This window comes from Humulus lupulus, chromosome 6, assembly GCF_963169125.1.
Source record: "Humulus lupulus chromosome 6, drHumLupu1.1, whole genome shotgun sequence".
NCBI lineage: Eukaryota > Viridiplantae > Streptophyta > Magnoliopsida > Rosales > Cannabaceae > Humulus > Humulus lupulus.
In genome coordinates, this window is record NC_084798.1 from 60,897,642 (window position 1) to 60,922,415 (window position 24,774).

General features: G+C 38.1%; 2 protein-coding genes across 2 annotated transcripts; both read left to right on the top strand.

Annotated features, from left to right (window-relative positions):
* The first annotated feature begins 602 nt into the window (after positions 1-602).
* Positions 603-1,985, top strand: LOC133785140 (uncharacterized). The gene is made up of 3 exons (XM_062224396.1): positions 603-732; positions 820-1,451; positions 1,566-1,985. The coding sequence occupies exons 1-3, from the start codon at positions 603-605 to the stop codon at positions 1,983-1,985; spliced, it is 1,182 nt and encodes a 393-aa protein (XP_062080380.1).
* A 21,749-nt stretch (positions 1,986-23,734) lies between these two features.
* Positions 23,735-24,352, top strand: LOC133785141 (uncharacterized). The gene has a single exon (XM_062224397.1). It carries the CDS (start codon positions 23,735-23,737, stop codon positions 24,350-24,352), a length of 618 nt encoding a protein of 205 aa, XP_062080381.1.
* The last annotated feature ends 422 nt before the right edge of the window (positions 24,353-24,774 follow it).

Consider the following 24,774-nt stretch of genomic DNA (forward strand, 5'->3'; position numbering starts at 1 on the left):
GTAGTCATTACAAGTGTCACAAAAAATGTGAAGCTTTAATGGATGGAAAACAACAAATTGAACACAATTTTTTTAAAGAAGAACATCAAAGATCAAATAAGTTATTGTGTTCGATTAATTGCTTCAGTTGATTTTATTCGCTTTCTTGTACGACAAGGTCTTGCATTTCGTGGTCATGGTGAGTCCCAAGAGTCTAATAATCAAGGTAACTTTCTCGAACTTCTAACGTTTCTTGCTAATCATAACGAGGAAGTTAGAGTTGTTGCTTTAAAAAATGCTCCTGAGAATCTTAAACTAACTTTGCCAAAGATTCAGAAGGACATTGTAAACGCTTGTGCTATGGAAACAATTAATGTTATTATTAGAGATATGGGAGATGTTGTTTTTTCTATTTTAGTTGATGAATCTCGTGATGTATCCATAAAGGAACAAATGGTCGTAATGTGGACAAGAGAGGGAGTGTGATTGAGTGATTCATCTGTATTGAACATGTTCCTAATACCACTGCGATCTCACTTAAGATAGCAATTGATAAGTTGCTTTCAAAGCATCGGTTGAGCATATCCAAATTATGAGGTCAAGGGTATGATGGAGCTAGTAACATGAGTGGAGAGTTTAATGGTTTGAAAAGTATTATCATGAAGGAGAATGAATCTGCTTTTTTTGTCCATTGTTTTGCTCATCAACTACAATTAGCACTCCTGGGCATGGCAAAGAAACATGATTTAATAGGTATTTTCCTTTTTATTCATGTTCTACTAATACTTGTTTCATAAAAAATTTATATATATAACGATTTATATTTTTATGAAAAAATAGGTACTTTTCTCACCGTAGTGTCTAATGTGGTGAATGTTGTTGGAGCCTCATCTAAGTGTCGTGACATTCTCCGGGAAAAACAAGCTCTCAAAGTCATCGAAGCCTTAAAAGGTGGAGAACTTTTGAGTGGAAGAGGCCAAAATCAAGAAAGTGGAATTAAGCGTCCATATGATACACATTGGGGATCACACTTTGGTACTTTGGTAAGCTTTACTATCATGTTTTCATATATTATTGATGTGCTTGAGGAAATTACAAATGATAGATTGAATAGCGAGCAAAAATATGAAGCATCTATTATGTTACAAATGGTGCAAACATATGATTTTGTCTTTAGCTTGCATTTGGTGAAGAATATTCTTGGGATCACAAATGAGTTGTCACAAGACTTACAAAAACATGATCAAGATATTGTGAATGCAATGGATTTAGTCAAAATATGCAAGAAACAGTTACAAATGATGAGAGACAATGGATGTGATTCTTTAGTAGAACAAGTTTCTAATTTTTGTATGAAGTTCAATATTGATGTTCTTGATATGAATCATATGTATTGTCCTCAAGGGAAATCACAGCGCAAGGCTCCAAAGCTTACAAATTTTCACTATTTTCATGTTGATTTTTTCAATACAGTGATAGATTTATAACTACAAGAGCTAAATAGTCGTTTTAATGAGGCTAATACTGAGTTGCTACTTTGTTTAGCATGATTATCTCCAGCTAATTCATTTTCTGCTTTTGACAAGGGAAAGTTAATCCGTCTTGCTCAACTTTATCCATGTGATTTTTCTACAATGGATATAAAGGTACTAGAATATCAACTTCAAACATATGTTGATGATATGTGTTTTCATGTCAAGTTTTCAGCTTTGAAAGGGATGGTTGATCTTTCTAAGAAACTAGTTGAGACACAAAAGGATAAGGTATATCCATTGGTTTATTTGCTTATTAAATTGGCATTAACGCTTCCAGTTGCAACAGCTTCGGTAGAAAGATCATTCTCTGCAATGAACATTGTAAAGAATCAAATGCTCAACAAAATGGGAGATCAATGGTTGAATGATAGCCTCACTGTGTATCTTGAGAAGGATGTATTCAATGCTATTGATAATGAGCCTATTATTCATCGTTTTCAAAACATGAAATCCCGTCGAGGACAACTTTAAATGTACGAGCTGAAAAATTGATTTATTATGCTAAAATTTCATGACAATGTGTACTATTTTTAAGTAATGCTTGAGATTTCTTGATAGTCGTTACTCGTAAAAAGTAACTCCAAAGTTTTAATTAATTTTTTAGCATATTATATTATTGTTTTGAAAAAAAAATTGTGGCCCCCCTTTAACCAATTCCTGGGTCCGCTACTGACTATGATTGACAGAGCCCAATAAAAGATTAGGATAGAGAAATGCAAACCCTAGTTGTAGAACACACTCTTTGATCTTCTTGCACGCTTCAAACCCTAGATAGAATACCACTTTAATCATTTTGATGAAGAAGAATCAAAACCAAGGCTTAAACATGATATTTATCATTTTCCGAATTCTCTATTCCCTTAGCCCTTCATAGATGTGTGTGGTAATCTCCAGTAGGAAAGGGAATCGGTATTGAACTAGCCTTTTAAATTCACAAGACAAGAAATTTCCTAATGAATTTCTTAGATAAAACTTATGATGAATTGCTTGAAGAAAACTTATGATCTATGAGAGTTAGAGAGAGAGAGAGAGAGAGAGACGTTAGAGAGAGTTGAAAAGTGTGATCAAGGCTTTACAACTCTAAATGACTCATTTTATAGTGTAGCATTGTCATTAAATCTAACCAATAAGATTAAAGTTTTTAAACACATTAATTTGGAGCCAATTCGGCCCTTGTGTTTTGCCAATTTGGGGTTCTGGGTTCATGGATGAGAAGGAGAAGAAGAATAGAGGAGAAGAAAAGGAGAAGATCGGGATGGAAGGGGAAGAGAAGAGAGGAGAGAGAAATGAAAGACAAAATTAAATATGTTTTTTTCATTTTATATTTTAAAATGTAATTTTCATTAATTCATAAATCTAAGGGTATTTTAGTTATATTGAAAAATTGTTTGACAAAAATCGGGTTCAGGATATCATTTTGTTCCACACAGGGTCCGTTTTGTCATTTAACAAAACATAGGAGTCGATCAAGTATTCAGGCAAAACACAGGGGCCAAATTGGTAGTTTCCTAAAAATGTAACATATATCCTGAGATAGGCGACATGTCGCCTATCATTTGTCTCGAATGGATACTTAGTTATGTCGCGACATGTCATCTCTCCACTGTCTTGGGTGCCCAAAATCACCCTTAATTACCTCTAAATGATTCCAAACTTTAAGGGTAAGCTTAGATACTTTATTGTATCACTTTAGACCTATAAAAGTTAATTATAAATGACTACAACAAAAACTCATATTTTCACTTCATCTTAAGTGAAAACCGTTTAAGTGTTTTACATCTCATTGTATAAATAACTTAACTATCATATTTTAATTTGTATTTTATCATTATAGCCGTCTTAGAATTTTTTATTTCAAAAATACAGATTTTATAAACATATACCAAATATATATATATATATAAACTAAATACCCTAAATAAAAATAAATAAATAATGTATGTATGTATGTATTTCTTACTAAATCCTAAAACAAATATATATTTTTTCATAAAAAATCATATTAGATATAAAATTCTCGAATTTATTTTTGGGACCCTTACAATAATATACCTACAATATAAAATAATTACAAAAATCACCTATAAAATTTATTTACAAAAATGCATTGCCACATCATCAAAAAATACTGGATTTTAAAAGTAATATACCTGAATTTGAAACATTCCCAAAATCCCATTTTTCTGGGTTTTAAAAAGTAACATTTTGGTTACATAAAAGGTTAATAAGTTACATTTGGTTACTTTTTCGTAAAAAGATTATTTTTAGAGCATATTATTTTATATACATTTTGGTTACCTCCAAAATTTATTTGTTGAAACTTTTTTATCTTAAGATACCGGTTAACCGTTTTTTAGGTTATATTATAGTGTCTTATTATTATTAAGATGTTTTTACATTGCCAATTAGTCATTTTTTTAGAAACTAATGAGTTACAATAATGTGTAACAAATTATTATATATAGCTTATTATTAAAAGTTACTTTTAGTGTACTATACAACTTCTTTTTGTATGAAAATTTTTAATTCACCCTTTAGTCACTATTGTAATTTACATGGGAGTAATATTGTTTTTTTATTAATCAAACAAAAAAGAAACTTAAAAATTACTTTCGAATTATAATAATAAATACACATTTCAGTATTTTATTATTAATTTTTGTTTGATCAAATTAAAAACCAACTACATGTTACTTTTTAAATACAACACATAAATTTTTTATTATAATTATTATGAAACATTTCCATTTTTTTAAAATAATTTGTTTAAGTTTACTAAGTTATTTTTTGGTTAACAAAATAAAAAAAAAGAAACTAAAATGATGTTTTTTATTTTGGTCATCTTCTCCGGTAACGCTAAAAAAACATATGTTTCCCACATATCAATATAATAACATTGAAGAGCAGGTCGCAATGATACCACTCTTGAGCCCAACCAACTAATGGGTATACGTGAATTAAAGATTGTCCATGTTACATGGGCATATGCTTTTAAAAAATGGTACAATTGTAAATATAATTGTTGACGTTATTCTTGTAAATATTTTAATAAAAACGTTATAGTTATAGGATGTAAAAATTCCTTTATTTTTTCAATCAACCGTATGGGACTCAATAATTATATAAATAAATATATATTTAGGACAATTCTTCTATAGGGGCTTCACTTTAAGCCCTACCGATAGGGCTTTCAGTGTTTCTCGACCCGTGAATAGTTTTCGGCGCGATTTTGTTTTATGACCGTGTATATTGTAGCTATTTAGAGCATCCTGCAAATTTTCAAAAAATTTCGAATAGTTTACAGTACCGAAAACTAGGTTCAAACATGTTGTTTTCCACGTGTATAAAAAAAATTAGTCACGCGTGCAACAACATGTTTGAACCTAGTTTTCGGTACTGTAAACTATTCAGAATTTTCTGAAAATTTGCAGGATGCTCTAAATAGCTACAATATACATGGGCATAAAAAAAATCGCGCCGAAAACTGTTCACGGGTTGAGAACACTGAGAGCCCTACCGATAGGGCTTAAAGTGAAGCCCCTATAGTAGAATTCTCCTATATATATATATTCATTTATTTTTTCTTGGATACGTTAATGGATGGCAATGGGGCCAAGGAATAAATGAATGAATGATGTTTGAATAAGCAAAAGTGTTAGATTTGCTAATTGTTGTCTTTTGTGTTTCGTTTCCTAAAATACAACCGACTAAATGCCTCTAAAAGTTTCTACGCTACATTATGATGTATCCCGATCAATCTTACCCCACTTTAAAGGGATAATTGTGGCAAAAGTGCCCAAAGTTTGGATTTTGTATGCGGCATAGAGTCAATGTTTATTTTTAGTGGCAATAGTACCCATAGTACCAAAAAGTGTTATTCCGTTTGGTTCCGTTTGGTTTCCTCCGTTAGCGGCATCTGGGTGTACACGTGTACGCACCAAATAATTCAGAGTTTTAATTATATTTAAAAATCTTTTTTTAAACTGATTTTAACTTTAAAAAAATTGAAAACTCTAAAATCTATCTCATTCCCATGTCTTTATCTCTCTTTCTCCCTCACCACCCGACCCCATAACAGCCCCCAAAAATCGCAGCCACCAAGCTCCGGCGTCTTCTTCCTCCAAGCTTCTACGAGAGCTCCCACGGTACTGAGTTCCGAGCTTCAATTGCAGCTGTTGGGCGAGGTTTCGACTACCCAGCCTAGAGCTCCAACAACTACACTTGTGCGAAGAGCTCAGACGACGAATCCTCAGCGAAGAGCTTCGACGACGACGACTCCGACTACGACTCGGGCAGTAGATCCTGGGGAACGATCTCTAAGCTTCAAAAATGGCTCTTGGTGTGAAGAGCTTCGAGTCTAGGGCAGGGGATCAAGAGTGGGAGTCGAGCCACTGAATTGGAGCATATGGGTCTTCTTCAAGGTCCGTAAAGAGCTGGGTTCCTTAGAGCTTCTTTTACAACTTATCTCTAAGGTTTGTGGATTTGGGTTTTGTTTTTTTGTGAGGAAGACAGGGAATCGAGCTTGGGAAGGCAAGAAGAAGAAAAAGGAAAGAAAGAAGAAGTGGCTGAGGAGGGAGATGAAGACATAGAATCTACGTTGATTTTTTTTTACTGATTTTGTGTTCTAGACTGAATTTGTTAGGAAAATTTATGTTTTTAAAAATCCAAGTTGATGATGTTTTTTTTAATTAGTTAAGATTTTAGATTTTTTTTAATTAATTATGATTTTGGTTTTAATTTAGATTTTGGATTAAGTTTTTGTTTTAATTTAGTATTTTAATTAGTAAATATTTACAAATTTAGTAATTTTGATTTGTTAATTAGTTTTAAGCTTTTAATTTTCTTTTTCATATTAATTTCTATATTTTTTGAAAGTTAAAATCAGTATTAAAAAAAAGGTTTTAAATATAATTAAAACTCTGAATTATCTGGTGCGTACATGTGTACACCCAGATGCCACTAACGGAGGAAACCAAACAGAACCAAACGGAATAACACTTTTTGGTATTATGGGTACTATTGCCACTAAAAATAAACATTGAGTCTATGCCGCTTACAAAACCCAAACTTTGGGTACTTTTGCCACTATTATCCCCACTTAAAATAATAATTGTTGATGCATTTTTTGCTGTCAACTTTTATAAGAGAGGTTAAAGAAATAATTGTAAGAGCACACATATTTTTACGTGATTCAAGTTATAAAAGAACCCTAGTCCACGAGTCCTAGTATTAGGGAGATTGCAAGTTTGTGATTGCAAGCTTTTTTAGTGTCTTCTCAAGCAACATTTAGATTACTTTGAGTACAAGTAGTTTTCTCTCTAAAGAACTGAACCCTTTACAATGAGACTCCCAACCCTATTTATAGAGGCCGATGTCATTAATGTTAATCATAAACAATTAATACACATTCTTTCCGTAATTGGTGTATTAATACACTTCAATCCATTGGGCTGCATTGAATAGAGACCACGACCCAGGCGAGATTTGCGGGGCCCACTGTAGAAAATAGCCACTTTACGGGGAACATTCCCCTGGAACTGCCAGGGCATGTTGTACATACTTTCGTGTCAGGCGGCGTAGTGGGTGTGCGAATTGTCGAGTTGTACACTCGACAATATTGTTGACGAATCGCCCATAAAAGTTTTCAGGAGATTCTCTGACTCTGAAAACCCACACCTACTGACACGTTGCTCCACCTCCTAGGTCCGAGAACTAGAACCTCGGGCCTAGGAGGCGATGGAGATACGAAACCCCTTGCCTTAACTGTCCGAGCTCGAGAACCTCCATCTCCGTGACCGAAAATCGGCAAGTAACTCACCAAGACACCTACTGCCCCCTTTAGATAAAACCTAATCTAGGAAGACCTTTTCTCCGACTACATGTCACAGGCAGTAACATGCCCCGAGGATGCCGACAAATATCCTAGTTAGTCACTAGGGGTTGCCACGTATCGGTGGTAAAAAATACAGACAACAATAATAAATAATGCTAATAATTTAATGATATTTATTTTACAGATGAAAATATGCACTATAAGAGCTTTTGTAAAATTAATTTCAAACATATACCATTATGTTCCAAAACAAATTTATATCTGACGAACAAAAAAAGAGAAACAAAGTGTACCATGACATTGTTTCCTATATGGAAATATTGCTCAAACTATCTGGTCTTTTGACTCTTTTCTATGTTTTTTCTCATACTATAAAACTAATATATTGGAAATAAATGCACTTTTTAATAATTAAAAATAAAAAATTGAATGGTACTCCTCCAACTATTCGGAAATATAATCAAGTTTGAGAGGAAATAATATTGAAACATACATGTGATAATGATTAAATTATTGAATCTAGAGTTTCTATATTCTCTCATTTCTAATAATATAATATCATGTCTTATAAAAATTGACAAGTAGCTCATTTTGTTTTATATAAACCGCCTATTTGTCCTCATTTTGTAATAAACAAAATACATTCGCGTATGTAGTTATGTGTTATGAATTGCAGATTTTATTTTATATATTTAAGTTAAGATTTAATATACTCTAAATTTGGTTTGAATTATTTAGATTTCTAATAATTAATATTATCAATTTATCAATTGTAGGATAAAATATCATCTCATTTATATAAGTCTATATGTATGCTCATAGAAAATATAAATATATATATATAGAAGTGATTTTCATATAGAGTTTCGTAAATACCACAATAAAATTATTAGAGTACTTACAAGATGCAGAGCGGAACAATGACTAAACCATTTGGATTCCCTAACATTTTGTGCTTATTAAATGCCAGGTATTTCAAGGAATATAAACTGCTTTAAAATAAGACCACAGTCTTTCTCTAAAACAACCTAGTGTTTGTGTAGGCAAGTCTCAACACATGAAAAGAGAATTTCTAGAGAGAAAACTAAAAAAGAGTGAGCGGCTAGATATAGAATATTAGTAGTGAATTTTTACCTTGTCAAATTCATTTTTTTAATGCATTTTATAACACTAGTATTGTAACGCATTACTTCCTTAGAGCCGTTACTAAGTGAGTTTTAAGACAAACCAGTGTGCAATGAACTCGCTAAACGAGGTTTTGAAACAAAAGTGTGACTAATTAAAAGTTAAGGCTGTAATCTTAGAAAAACGCGTTGTTTCAATAAAACTTCTAGTATTAAACATTTGGGATCCCAAAATAAGGTTTGAAAACTATTTACATCTTGAAATAAGTTTACAGTTGATCAGTTCTAAAAATCATAGATTATTACAGCCATTTTCGAATAAACCCCCAACCAAAGCAGTCGGGCAGGCCAAACATGTACGCGTCGCTTCACGCTCTCCGTACTCATGGTTGGTTGACTCAGTCTTTGCCCTTACCTGCAACACAGAGCACCCGTGAGCCGAAGCCCAGCAAGAAAACTCATGCAGAACATAACATATGCAATTTATACAGTTTATCAAATCAGATAATCCACAGATAAACAAGTCAACCATTAGACTAAGCAAACACGGCCATGCCGCCCCAGAATCCTTACCAAAGCCTGGGGTCTCGGTCCTCTCTGTAGGGATATCACATGTATCCCCTGGGTCCTACCCTGACTATAAGAATCCCATGTGCTAAGTGTTACTTCTGGCCCCGCTGCCGTTCTCGGCCATAGCCGTTCATTTCACTATAATCATATATAGCATAAATCAAACAACATTCAAATAAATAACAATTCATTTAAATCTGCACCCTAACATGTAATGCAATATAGGGCCGCGCCCGGAAATCATCTCATCATGCAACATGCAATATAGGGCCGTGCCCCGCAATCACACTATGGGCCCATGCCCCATCCTACGGGTGTTATAGTTTTCTTACCTGTATTCCGAGCTTTCCGATGCACCAAGGCCACAAGCACGGTCCTCAAGCACGAGCCTCTCCGAAATCCTAGTCACAACACACATAAAACACTCTTTAATACTAACCAACCCAAAACCACTTCCCGGGACCAATCCCGAACTCTCGGGACCTCTAATTCCCTAAAACAATACATTTGAACCATCCCCCGAGTCCCCGGGCAAAAGCCCTAAAAACCAGAATTTTTGCCTGCCAGAATGGCCTAGGGCCGCGGCGCTCCCCTCAAGGGCCGCGGCGCCCAGCGACTTGCCCCTCTCCTGATGCAACATCGCGCCGCGGCGCCCAAGAACAGGGCCGCGGCGCTCATACGTGAACCCAGATTTTCTGGGTTTTCTCTTGCGTTTTTCCCGAACTTAAACCCCTCCAAATCATCCCAAACAATTACCTAAACCCCAAAACCAATTTCAAACTTCAAATAGACCATACATCAACCCATAAACATCATAACCCAACTCAATAACACAATCATACTCAAAATCCACCCATTTGATCTCAACTTAAGAAATCTAAACCCATAAACCAAAGCTTGAAAAGCTTAAACCATGCTTCAAATTCCTAAACCACCATAGAAACAAATCTTAAAATTGCATAGAACCTTACCTTGAATGAAGAATCCAACCTTAAGCTTCCTTGGTTCATCCCCTAAGTCTTCATGTTTCAGCTCCCTTCTTCTTCTTCATGCCCTAGCTTTTTCCCTCTCCTTTTTCTTCTCTTCAATTTATCAAAGCATCAAATGACCAAGCCCCCAAACCGTGTACCCCTTAATACCCAGCTGCAATATATCAATTTCCCAGCCAAATGACCATTTTACCCCTTCATCAAAACCCTTTGCTAACTACACCTCAAGGGCACTCTAGTCCTTTCTCCTATATTGCAATTCTACCATTTCTTTCACCTAACTTGTTACTCTCAGCAGTAACTAATGGTTACCCAGGTTACTAAATCTCCAATAACCATTACCCGCTAAATCTCAACTTAGCCATAAAATTCCCGAGGTACCCCTGGGCTCCTCCCGAGCCGGGTATAGAAATCCCGTTGTGACTCTTAAGTTAACTAGCTCTCTAGGACCGTCTCGGCACGTGCGTCACAATAATAACACCACACTCACGTGGTACAATTCACAGAATACAATTATCACATATATGCCCTCAGCGGGCTAAAATTACCAGTTTACCCCTATCATGCAAACGGGGTCCACATGCATATTTATTTCACCTAACATGCATACTAACCACGTAGTCATGCATCTCGAATGTTCAATTAGTCATATAACATGCTTTAAATCATAACCATGCATTTAACTCATAAAATCACACATAAATCCCATCATGCCCTCCTGGCACACTAATCAAGGCCCTTAAGCCTTATTAGCTAATTTGGGTCGTTACAAGTATATATAGGCAATTAGCTAGGACATAAAATAGTTTTTAGTTTCCTATTTTAATTTAATTATTTAATAATTATAATTAATTAAATACTTGTCAAAATTAACCAATTATAATTTTGATATTTATTTAATTCATTTTATTAATATTAATACAAATGTATCAATATTAACAAAATTGTCCCAATTTGCTATAATACTCTCAATAAAAATCTCAAATTTTCTTCTATTCTTTTCTAAAAAAATATCAATAAATAATTTAACATTATTCATTTCCTTTGAACTAGTCAATATGATATTTTTATAATTAATAATTAAATTAATTATTCAAGACTACTATGTTCATTTTGATAAGAGAAGACATAAAGACCATGAATCCATGAACTCAAGCTCCAATAAGTTATTATGAGTTTATTAATCTCACTACATTATTAATTTCTCGTGATTTCACTATAGACTCGGAATTGCACTCTAGATTTCATAGAACACTTTATAGTAAATGTAAATACGTTATCTATTGTTATAACTATAACCGTCATTCAATCCTCTATAGATGATATACTAACATGACAAATGAATATTACCATTTTACCCCTCATTGGTATTTTATCCTTAACTCCTACAAAGTTCCTTGTAAATGATATTTTTCGTAAATTTAATTAAGGAAATGAGTACTCTATCAATTAACACTTGAACCAAGCTATAAGGAAATCATCATTTCATTTCTTAAACAGAAGTTATAGATTTCATAAATTTGATAAATACTCCCATTTAATTATACTACCAAATCTCTAATATGTAAGTATGAGCTAGTCCGTAGGGTAGACTGGTAACGAACAAATCAAAAGACTCGAATAATACAATTAGCAAAATATTAATCACTCAGAATTAAGATTGAATTGACCTATGGTCAACGTTGTGATATGATTAGATTAGAAAATAACGATATTTACTTATCTTGTTAATAATCAATATCTTTTCAGTCCAATGTAGCAAAATACATCTGATCTTATTTACTTGGTCAATGCCTTGGATAAGACATCATACCCCGAATGTGTAAATAGATCATATCGTAGATTACTAGATCAGTGAAAATCCAATGCACATGACTCGTTCTTTTGAACATATAATTACAATTATAATCCACTATGACCTGGTCACTATAATTGTAATTATTTATATGTTCAGAAATGGCCGGAGCCTTCACAAGCAGGGATCCTGTATTTCTACAGTTTCAAGACTACCCCTTGAAAGAAGGGTTCCAAGTGGGATGGGTATTACGCTCTGGTGAAGTATCTAGCCTTGTCGCTCAACTATAAGGCTCCCCACCATAACAAGAATCATAGTCGAGACTTCAAGGATGCCTTCTTCTTTATGGACGGCTTCCCGACCCGTAGTAATCCGACCTTAATTCTCAAATTTGCCTGAGTAGGTGAGTATATTTCTAAATGCGCTTATTCTTTGCCTCACTAGGGACCTTTTTGTATTCGGTACTTAGTCACTTTTTTTTAATAGGTCCTTTCTGCCGAACTCCATACAACCAGCTTTTCGAGGATCACCTCTAGGCGATGAAGGCTCTCCCCGACCGAGACTTGGATCTTAGCGTCCTTGTAACATAGTCAAATCTCATTAGGTCGGGGCTTCTCAGCGTTGAACAACGAATAAGCAACCTGGAGCTAACTAAATACCGCCAATCCAAAAAGCCTCGGGAGTTGCTGTCTCGCCATATCAACTACATAGAAGGGCTCGCCAAAACAGCGTTTCACAAACGATTGGCGGAGGTAAGGCTGGTAAACGCTCAGGCCATAGAAGAGGCGCGAGAGGCCCAAGAAGACCAGGAGCTCGAGGAAGAGCTTCAAGCAGGGATGTAAGCTTCCCACCTGGACTCAAGTAACTCACCTCTCGCCCTGACGTCTGCTTCCCGAGTAGGTGATAGGATAAGTCCTGGGCACGTCTGGGCTTCCCCAGCACTCCTCCGTTGTTTTCAAATCTCACATCGACATTGGACTAGGGAAGAATTCCAAGACAAACTAGATCTCGTAGATGTTTACCTCCACCACCCTAGGAGGCAACCTACCTCCCATGGGTTCATACCCTTAGACCGAGTGACATCCTTGACCTCGAATTGGTTTTGCCAATATGGCACCAATATTAGTTATGATCCAAGCAATAGGATAGTACACCCTCACTATTTGCACCGAGCCTCATCTCACGGTGAGCCTCTGAGTAGCTTATTTTCTTTTATTATCCTTGTGTAGAATGTATGCTAACCGTTCGCATCACGGATTTCCACGGTGACCTCGAATTGGTTTTGCCAATATGGCACCAATATTAGGGGCGCTTCACTCGTCGACTAGCCAAGCTTCCCATATCACGGATTTCCTGAGGCCAAGGATGGGTACATGGCCTTCCGTTCGCATCTTGAGGCCAAAAGACTTGGTTAGAGATCCTTGGGCTCAGTGTCCGTAAGAGATGACAATAGTCTATTCTCGTGCTACTTGGATTATCTAGCTCTTAGGAACTAAGCTTAGTTCTGCCTAGAATAAGCTACCTTCTAGGCTAGACTATTAGTTTCCTATTTCCTAGGTTGTTCCTTGCGAGGCGCGGTGTTGCGCTAACTCCATGCCCCCCAAGTGATCGAAGACTAGTCTGCAGTCACTTGTCCAGGTGAGCGGGTTCTCTTTAAACAACATTAACAGGATATAACGAAAACTAAACACAAGAAAAACAAACAAATTTCTTATCACGTTTTATATACACAGTTTCCATTACATATGCCTGAAGGCTACAGGGGATACTACACAAATAAACAATGTTTGTTGCTCATACTGCTGGTAATACTGGCGAAGATGCTCGACATTCCAGGCGTGAGGAATCATCTCTCCATTAAGTCGGGCTAATTTATATGTTCCTAGACATACAACGCTCTCGGTCTGGTATGGGCCCTCCCAGTTGGGTCCCATCACTCCTACACCTAGATCTCGGGTGGCTAAGAAGACCCTTCGCAACACTAGGTCTCCGACCCCAAATTTTCTATCCTTCACTTTGGAGTTGAAATATCTGGCCACCTTCTGCTGGTAGGATGCTACTTGTAGTTGGGAAGCTTCGCTTAGCTCCTCCACAAGGTACAGGGACTCCCAAAGTAAGGCATGGTTCGTGGTCGGATCATACGTATACCGTCGGTACGTGGAGATTGCTGCCTCAACTGGGAGCATAGCGTTGTACCCGTAGGCCATCAAGAAGGAAGAATGGCTAGTGGAGGTTCGGGCAGTGGTACGGTAGCTCCACAATGCCCTAGGCAGCGCCTCGGGCCAAGCTCCTTTTGCCTGCTCCAGCCTTTTTTTCATAGTGGACTTGAGTGTCTTATTTACAGCTTCCACTTGGTCGCTGGCCTACGGATGGGCTATGAAAGAAAAGCTCTTGATGACACCATGCTATTAACAGAAGTCTATGAACACTTCCTTATCGAACTGAAATTCGTTGTCAGACACTATCTTCCTCGGAAGCCCATACCGGAAAACGTTATTTTTTATGACAAAGTCCAAATCCTTTTTGGAGGTAATTGTGGCGAGCAGCTTGGCCTCAACCCACTTCGTGAAGTATTTGACGGCCACTATGACATATTTTACCCCTCATTTCCCCGTAGGCAAAGACCTGATAAGGTCGTCCATGGGCTGGTCATTTGAGTAAGCTCGTTTGGAGGCGCTTGGGGAATGTTGGCGAAGTGCTGACATTTGTCGCATTTCTTGGAATAATTCATCGCATCTCCCTTCATGGTGGGCCAAAAATACCCTTAACTTAAGATCTTCCTGGAAAGGCTTTTCCCCTGAGGTGATCACCGCAGAATTCTTCATGTGCCTCTCGCAGTATTAAACTAGCTTCTTGCTTGGACACACAACAAAGCAGGGCCAAAGAAAAGCCTTGCCTGTAAAGCCTATTATCCATAATTATGTACCTCGGCACCTGGTACAACAACTCTCGAGTTGCCTTCTTGTCTTCAGGAAACTCCCCGGAGACTAGGTATTTAACTATTGGCTCCATTTAGCCTTCTTGGGGTTGTACTATTTCCACCTCGTCATGAGCCAAGATACTCAGAGACTCCAAGTAGTAGATGGGGACCACATTGATTATCTCGACGTCTTTGGTCGAAGCCACCTTTGCCAGGGCATTTGCATTAGAATTTTGCTCCCTCGACACTTGCCGAATAGTGAAATTTCAAAAGTTGTGCAGCATTTCTTGAGCCTTTGCCAAGTATTCTGACATTTTTGTTTCCCAGGTCTGGTATTCTCTGAGAATTTGGTTCACCATGAGTTAGGAATCACTAAATATCTTGAGTCCTTCGACCTTGAGCTCTAGTGCCATGCGAAGTCCAATGATTAAGGCTTCGTACTCTGCTTCGTTATTAGAGGCAATAAACCTAAAGTGGAGAGAATTATGCACTCTATGCCCCTTAGGGGAGACCAAAATAAGTCCCGCCCCTACACCATTCTCGTTTGAAGACCCATCCACAAAAAACTTCCACACTGGTCCGACTACTTGGGTGCTCTCGGTTCTCTCCTGATTCCCGGTGCACTCAATGATGAAATCGACGAGCGCTTGTCTTTTTATGGAAGTCATCGGGAGGTAGGTGATGTCGAACTGACTTAACTCCAACGACCATTTCAAGAGCCTTATCGACGATTTAGGCTTTTGAAGGACTTGTCTAAGCGGGTGGTTCGTGAGGACCCTAATTGGATGTGTCTGGAAGTAAGGTCTTAGCTTCCGGGAGTCCACCATCAAGAAAAAGGTTAGCTTCTCCATCAGTGGGTACCTTGATTCTGCCCCTACAAGTCTCTTGCTGATGTAATAGATGGGGTGCTGAATGAGACTTTTCTCCCTAACCAACGTGGTGCTAACGACGTCTTCTGACTTAGCCATGTAGAGTGGGAGGGGTTCTTTGTCCTCTAGCTTGGATAGGATCGGAGGGTTTGCCATGTGCACCTTGAGCTGTTGGAATGCTCTTTCACACTCTTCTGTCCATTCAATTCTCTGACTCCCTCAGAGAACATTGAAGAAAGGGACTCATTTATTTGTTGCTTTGGAGACAAAAAGACTCAAAGCTGTGATCCTCCCTGTCAGGCTTTGAACATCTTTATGCTTCCTGGGAGAAGGCATTTTGATTAAGGCCTTGATTTTTTTGGGGTTCGCCTCAATCCCCCGAGCATTTACGATAAAGCCTAAAAACTTGTCGGAGGCAACCCTAAATGTGCACTTTTGGGGGTTGAGCTTCATCCCGAACCAGCGAAGCACCGCAAAGACCTCAGTCAGGTCACTTACATGATTTGGGGTGGTTTGGGACTTAACCAACATATCATCCACATAGACCTCCATGTTCCGCCCCAACTGGTTCTTGAACATTTTATTAATCAGCCTTTGGTAAGTGGTGCTGGCGTTCTTTAACCCGAAAGGCATCACGATGGTACAATAGACACCCTTGAAGGTTCGAAAGATGGTGTGCTCCTGATCAGTGACGTGCATGGATATTTGGTTATATCTCGAGTATGCGTCCATAAATGACAACAACTCGTAACCGGAGGTGGCATCGACCATCTGATCTATCCTGGACAGTGGAAAACAATCCTTCAGAAAGGCCTTGTTAAGGTCCAAAAAATCTATGCATGTCCTCCAAGTGCCATTTGGATTTGGCATAAGGACAGGATTGGACAGCCACCTGGGATATTGGGATTCTCGGATAAACCCATTGGAGAGGAGCTTGTCAACCTTGGCTTTGAGGGCCTCTTTTCGAGTTTGGTCAAACATCTGTTGCTTCTGCTGGATGGGAGGAAAACTAGAGTCGAAATTCAAGGCATGGCATATAACGTTTGGATTAATGCAAGTCATGTCGAAATGTGACCATGCGAATACATCTTGGTTCTCTTAGAGGAAGATCAATAACGCTTCTCGGACCTCCGTTTTCAAGCCTCCCTCGACTTTCACCTTCCTATCAGGGGTGGAGGTATCTAGAACTACCTCCTTTATTTCCTCTATTTGTTCAATGGATCTCTCCTCTTGAACCCTTGGGTCTAACTCGTGAGGCCCCGAGTCTTGCACTGATCGTACCTCCGAGGTCTCAAAGTTCTCACAGACTTCCTCCAACACCATCTTCACGAGAGCCTTGAGAGAGACATTATAGCATTGTCTCACCTCCTTTTGGTCACCGCACACTCTGTCGATTCCTGCATCCGTGGGGAATTTTATGCACAAATGGCGAATGGAGGTGGCCGCCCCGAACTCCACCAGTGCTGGCCGTCCCAAAATGACATTGTACATTGAGAGACAATCCACCACCACGAAGGTGCAATACTTAAAGTCCTGGCGAGGTACATCTCCAAGCGTCAGTAGGAGCTTTATCTGCCCCATTAGGACGAGGGCCTCTCCCGAGAACCCGTAGAGTATCGAGGCGCATGAGGACAAGTCTGCTGTAGTCAACCCTATCTTCTCAAAGGCTGATTTGAACGAGATATTCACCGAATTCCAATTGTCTACCAGAATCCCCGCCACCATATTGTTGGAAATTTGGCTCTCAATCACCAATGGATTGTGATATGAGAAATGAACTCTCCGAGCATCGTCTTCGGTGAACGTTATAACTTGGTCAATCATTCGCGGCATTTGGGCATGTAATTGGGTCAAAGCCATTACCTCAAAATCGTGGTTCAAGGCTTGCGCATACCTGTTCTGCGAGCTTCATAAGATGCCCCCTAGGTGAGGTCCTCCTGAGATGGTTCCTACCCGCCCATTTACTAGAGGAGGCCCTTGGGTTGCTGGATGCTAGGGACCTACAAGGGTTACTGTCGGGACCTGAGGTGTGCAGGTGGGACGGCTAGTCCCACCATGAGTTGATGTGCTTGACGCTGTCCACTTTTAGCATACTGATGGAGGTGTCCCAGCTTGATGAGGTTTTCAATCTCATCCATGAGCTGGCGACATTCATTAGTGTGATGCCCTATGTCGTTGTGGAAACGAAAAAAATTTGCCAGGGTCTCGTCTATCCTTATCTCTTTGGATGGGTTGCGGCTTCCTGTAGTGCACTTGCTATGTTGTGACCATGAAGATGTTCTCTCAGGAATCCACTAAGTCAGTATACTCTGAATACTGTGAGATGTACTTCTCGCCTGATGCGACTCCCTTCTCGGACGGTGTGATTCCGTTTCCACTAGGTTTGCGACTCTTACCCTTCCTTCTGTGCCTTGTGCCACTGGGAGCTCGACTGGATCCAGCCATATGGGATGGGGCGATATCTCTAGCACTGAATGTAGGCTGAAAAGTGCTGTATCCAGTGGGCGCTACCCCAAACCCTGCCAGAGACATAACAAATCCAGGTGCAGACATGGCGCTACAACCGAAAGGGGCGATGCTCTAGCCTGGATGGGCTCCCAATGAACCTTACTGAATGTGAACATAGGGGGAGTATTGGATCCCTGAGGCCATGGGGCCAGGAATGGCCGAGGCGGGGAAAAAGGTGGACGCTCCGAACGCCCCAATCTGGGCTTTTTCCCAACTGATGTATTCTTAAGCCCGACGAATGAAGTCGTTGAGACGTCGACATCCCCTTCGCTGGAGATCATCCCAGAGTGGGGATCCCGTGCAGATGCCAGCTTGCAATGCCATCAGTTGTTGGCCATCATCGACCCTCTTAGTCCTTGCCGCTTTTTCTTTGAAGAGTTTGATGTAGGCCTTGAGGGTCTCAAATGTTCCTTGCTTGATGTTGGAAAAGGTGTTGACCTCAAAGCTTACCTTATGGACTCTTATGAACTATCTTCGGAAGGTGGATGATAATTTTTGCCATGTCTGAATGGACCTTGGTTGGAGCTTCTTAAACCATTCGTCCGCTGGTCCTATTAGGGTGAGGGGGAACACGTGACATTTTGCATCATCGGAGACATAATGCACCGACATTAGCATGTTGAACTTGGACAAAAGGTCCATGGGATCCCAACCACCATCATAAGCTAGTATGATTGACTTCTTGAATCTCGGAGGTAGCAGGGCCTCAACAAGGTGAGGAGCACATGGCTCTACCTCCTCATCTTCCGAGTCAGACTCGTGACCTTGTTGCCTGGCCATTCTGAGCATTAATCGCTTTAGACTTTCTCATTCTGCTCAGAGCAGATCACGATCCTGGTTGATGCTCTGTGTTGGGAAATCCCTTCTTCAAGCGTTGAGATTGTCTCGGAGATCTGATGGGCCTCTACCAGCAGGCTCTCGTACCCCGACCTTATTACACCTCCGAGCATTGAGGTTATCTCGTTGGTCGTCCTGTCCTCGAAACACACCGTTATCTTCTTGGCGAACCACCTCAGTTTCTCCATCTGACTCATTTTCGTTTACGAAGATATTGATTTCCTGTTTCCGATTTGGTGGGGCATTCCTCGGGCGATTAATCCTATGAGACTAGTTAGGTCCCGAAGGGACACCAGCTCCAGGCCTCGCACGGTCAGTTTAAGCGCGTCGGGGTGGAGGGCATCGAGCTCCATGGGCGCTGCTTGCCTGGCGGTGTCCTCGGGCCCTTGCTTCATTACCCTTATCAGTTTGCTGTGGAGCAGAGTGGCCTTTGGACTCTTGACAAGCCCTCTTATCCTTCGAAGCAGGGTCATCACTGGCCTTTCCTTTACCATGGTCTTGCGGTGGCGCTGAAGCTCCAACTCCTGCTGGGTGCCCAGTGGGCACCCTAGCTGGCGGATCCTGCATCTCGGCATCTAGGTGCTCAGGAGGCACATTAGCTATGTTGAAGGGTGGCACTCCAACATGGTGCGCAGGTGGCATGCCTGTTGGTTGCCTAGCTGATGCATTTTCGTTGGGGTCCACTCGCAACCCTTGGGCTGCAAGAGTGGCCTTCATGGCAAGCACCATCTCTTGAAGAGCAGCGATGTTACCTTCTTGAACATCAAGTTCTTTTTTGGGTAGCCACCTGCTCGCGGAGCACCACCACGTCTTGCATCTCTTCTGCCTCCATGGGCTGAGGATCTTCATCCTCATAGTACCCTTGGTCGGCATCATTATCTTCGTCGTCATACGCAGCATACTCATCGTAGTCCTCCATCTTCTCAGGTACGTCCTGAGGTGGTTGCCTACTTGGTTCTCCTCCTTCAACTCTGGTAGGAGGGGGCACTTCATCTGTAACGTTTCTTCGTGTAGTCACCATGATCGTGAATGTCAAATGCTTCCTTCAAGCTCTCAATGAAAGGAGCAAAACGTTGACTGTCTTTTTCACTATCAACTTTTATAAGAGAGGTTAAAGAAATAATTGTAAGAGCACAAAGGTTTTTACGTGATTCAGGTTATAAAAAAACCCTAGTCCACGAGTCTCTAGTATTAGGGAGATTCCAAACTTGTAATTGCAAGTTTTTTTAGATTGCTATGAGTACAAGTAGTTTTCTCTCTAAAAAACTGAACCCTTTCCAATGAGACTCCCAACCCTATTTATAGAGACTGTGGTCATTAATGTTAATCATAAACAATTAATACACATTCTTTTCGTTATTGGAGTATTAATATACTTCAATGCATTAGGTTGCATTGAATAGAGACCACGACCCAGGCAAGATTTGTGGGGCCCACTGCAGAAAGGTAGCCACTTTACTGGGAACATGCCTCTAGAACTGTCAGGGAATGTTGTACATACTTTCGTGTCAGGCAGCGTAGTGGGTGTGCAAATTTTCGAGTCGTACACTCGACAACACTGTTGGCAGATCATCCACAAACGTTGTCAGGCGATCCTCTAATTCTGAAAACCCGCACCTACTGACACATTGCTCCACCTCCTAGGTCCGTGAACCAGAACCTCGGGCCTGGGAGGCGATGGAGATATGAAACCCCTTGCCTTAACTGTCCGAGTTGGAGAACCTCCATCTCCGAGACCGAAAATCGGCGAGTAACTCACCAAGAAACTTACTGCCCCCTTCGAATAAAACCTAATCTAGGAAGACCTTTTCTCCGACTACAGGCCTCGGGTAGTAACATGCCCCGAGGATGCCCACAAACATCCTAGCTAGCCATTGGGGGTTGCCACGTGTCGGTGGTAAAAAATACAAACAACAATAATAAATAATGCTAATTGAATGATATTTATTCTATAGATAAAAATATGCAGCTTTTGTAAAATTAATTTCAAACATATACCATTATGTTCTATAACAAATTTATATCTAATGAACAAAAAAGGAGAAACAAAGTGTACCGTGACATTGTTTCCTATATGGAAATATTGCTCAAACTATCCAGTCTTTCGACTCTTTTCCACGTTCTTTCTCATACTATAAAACTAATATATTGTAAATAACTGTACTTTTTAATAAATGAAGATAAAAAATTGAATGGTACTCCTCCAACTATTCGGAAATATAATCAAGTTTGAGAGGAAATAATATTGAAACATACATGTGATAATGATTAAATTATTGAATCTAGAATTTCCATATTCTCTCATTTTTAATAAATAATATCATGTCTTATCAAAATTGACAAGTAGCTCATTTTGTTTTATATAGACCGCCTATTTGTCCTCATTTTGTAATAAACAAAATACATTCGCGTATGTAGTTATGTCTTATGTATTGCACATTAAGAGAAATGATGATAAGAAATCACCTAAAATAAAGGCATATCCTTATTTTTAAAATTATAGATAAATAATTTTTTTTATATCGTTGATTATCTAAATTATTATTTTTTATAATTTATTTATTTATTTAGGACTATATAATTTTAATATAGTGGTATATATATATTAATTTTATTTAATTAGTTTTTATTTTAAAGTTATATTAATTTTTTAAGTTTTTTCATAAATTGTTGTTATATTATTTTCTAATTAGTGTATATGTTTTTTGTGGTATGGTATATAATTTTTTTTGTGATATTTAGTTTCTATTTTATTATATACATAATAGTAGTATATAATTTTATATCATGGTATATACATTTTAATGGTAATATATAACTTTGTTATCATAGTATATATATTTTTTAGTATTAATTTTGTAAGTTTTGATTGTATATTATTTTTCAACTCAGTATATATATTTTGTGGTATGATATTTCATTCAACAACTCATAAAAAACGAAAAAAAATCAAAATAACTTTAAAATAAAAACTAATATACATATACCATAATATTAAAATATTTAGAATAAAATAGTAATTTGTTAAAGGGCATATTTGGTAATATGTGATATTCAAGAGATGATTAGGCTATTTTACTACAAAATTAAAAACATAGGCATTTACTTACTTTTACACACCATCAATAGTCATTTTGCACCATGCCCAATTTTATTTTATATATTTAAGTTAAAATTTAATATACTCTAAATTTGGTTTGAATTATTTAGATTTCTAATAATTAATATTATCAATTTATCAATTGTAGGGTAAAATAGGATCACATATAAGTCTATATGAATGATTCTTATTGCACAAAATAATATATAATAGAAAATATAAATACATACATATAAGTGATTTTCATACAGAGATTCATAAATACAACAATAAAACCATTAGAGTACTTACGAGATGCGTAGCGGAACAATTACTAGACCATTTGGATTCCCTAACCTTTTGTCCTTGTTGAGTACTAGATATTGCAAGGAATTCAAACCGCTTTAAAATAAGACCATAGTCTTTCTTTAAAACAATCTAGTGTTTGTGTGGGCAAGTCTCAACACATGAGAAGAGAATTCCTAGAGAGAAAACTAAGAGAGAGTAAGCGGCAATGTATAGAATATTAGTAGTAAACTTTTACATTGTCAAATTCATTTTTTTAATGCATTATATAACACTAGTATATATAGGCAATTGGCTAGGACATACAATATGTTTTAGTTTCCCATTTTATTTTAATTATTTAACAATTATTATTAATTAAATACTTTTCAAGATTAACCAATTATAATTTTGACATTTATTTAATTCATTTTATTAATATTAATACCAATTTATCAATATTAACAAAATTATCCCAATTTGATATAATACTCTCTTTTTGGGACTTTGCAATAAAAACCTCAAATGATGGTCATTTCGCTTGAATGGAAGGATTCAAGGGAATTTCAAAGGAAGGAAGGGGCTTCGGCAGGGAGACCCTATATCACCATTATTATTTGTCATAGTAATGGATTATATGACTCGCATTCTAATTAAGGCTTCAAAGGATAATCGTTTCAGATTTCATCCTTTGTGCGAGTCTTTGAATCTCATTAATCTCTATTTTGCTGACGATCTCATCATTTTTTGCAAAGGAACTATTTCATCTGTTCAGGTTCTTTGTGACGTGTTTGCTGAGTTTGGTAACTCCTCGGGCTTAATGATAAATTACTCAAAGTCTCACATATACTTTGGAGGTGTTTCCGCATAGATAAAATCGAATATTTTGGCTTGCTCGAATCTGGTAGAAGGCCATTTTCCTATGAATTATCTAGGGGTTCCTCTACGTCCAACCAAATGGAAATCAACAGATTGTGATGTTATTTTTAAAAAGATTCAGCTGCGTCTCAACGTGTGGTCCAGCCGCCATCTTTCTTATGCGAGTAGAGTCCAACTAATTCAGTCAGTACTAATGGGTATTCGGACATATTGGATGAGTATATTCATGCTTCCTCAAAATGTTGTGAAGGATATTGATAAAGTTTGTCACCAATTTCTTTGGGGCGAGAGTGGTTCCCGCAGTAAGTTTTATCTCACTTCTTGGGAGCAAGTCTGCCGTCCTAAGCCATTTGGGGGTTTAGGATTTCGGGAGGGGGCTATGTGGAATAAGCTAAAACTTGCAAAGTATATATGGGCAATTGAATCTAAACAAGACCATCTCTGGGTCAAGTGGGTCAACTGTGTTTACCTGAAAGGAATAAGCATTTAGAGTTCTAAACCTAAAGCTGATACCAGCTGGTACTGGAGGAAAATGATGCTTTTCTGTCAAGCGATATCGAAGTCTGACTTGCAGAATGCAGTAGTCAATGGAAAGTTTCATCTGGGATCCTTTTACAATCAGCGACTGAGGATTGAAAAAGTTGATTATGCTAAACCAGTTTGGTGTAAGCTTTCGGTGCCTAAGCATAGATTTATTCTTTGGCAGGCTATTAACCATCACTTGCTAACTCGGGATTTACTGGTAGTTCATCACATACCAGTAGCTAATACTCACTGTCCGGTTTGTGAGCTTGCTGAGGAGTCCCATGGCCATCTTTTCTTTGACTGCGCCTTCTCTAGAAAGGTTTTACAGCTGATTTCAGGTTGGCTTGGTGGGATATGCTGGCCTGTGAATTATGAGAACTGGACTGCTTGGCTGTCTAAATGGAAGTCTGACTGGATTCATCACATAGTGGCTGCTTCACTTGCTGCCTGTACCTATTATATCTGGTATAATAGGAATTCTTACTGTTTTAAGGATAGCTGTTTCACTGCCTTTAAAATTGACAATCTGATAAGGCAAGCTCTCAAAGCTAGGATCCTTAATGTAAATTCTAGACACTTAACTACTAGAGAAAGGCACATGTTTGAATTTGTAAAGTCCTTGTAAATTCTGAGGGTAGTGTTTTTGCTCCCTTTTGTTTGTATTTAGTTTGGTTGATCAATGAAAATTTTCTTTTTGATAAATGAAAAAATAAATAAAAACCTCAAATATTCTTCTATTTCTTTTCTCACAGAATATCAATAAATAATTTAACATTATTTATTTCCATTGAACTAGTCAATATGATATTTTTATAATTAATTATTCAAGACTACTAGGTTCATTTTGATAAAAGATGACATGGGGACCATGGATCCATGAACTCAAGCTCCAATAAATTGTCGTGAGTTTATTTATAACAAATAATCTCAGTACCTTATCAATTCCTCGTGACTCCACTATAGACTCGGAATCACACTCTTGAATTTATAGAACGCTTTACACTAAATGTAAATACGTTATCTATTGTTATAACTATAACCGTCTTT

What these genes read in the sequence shown, in the direction of transcription:
- LOC133785141 (XM_062224397.1), top strand. Translation starts at nt 23,735, where the DNA reads ATGATGCTTTTCTGTCAAGCGATATCGAAGTCTGACTTGCAGAATGCA.
- LOC133785140 (XM_062224396.1), top strand. Translation starts at nt 603, where the DNA reads ATGAGTGGAGAGTTTAATGGTTTGAAAAGTATTATCATGAAGGAGAAT. An exon ending in AAAGAAACATGATTTAATAG is followed by an intron (nt 733 to 819) that starts GTATTTTCCTTT and finishes ATGAAAAAATAG; the next exon opens with GTACTTTTCTCACCGTAGTG. An exon ending in ATGTTGATTTTTTCAATACA is followed by an intron (nt 1,452 to 1,565) that starts GTGATAGATTTA and finishes GCTTTTGACAAG; the next exon opens with GGAAAGTTAATCCGTCTTGC.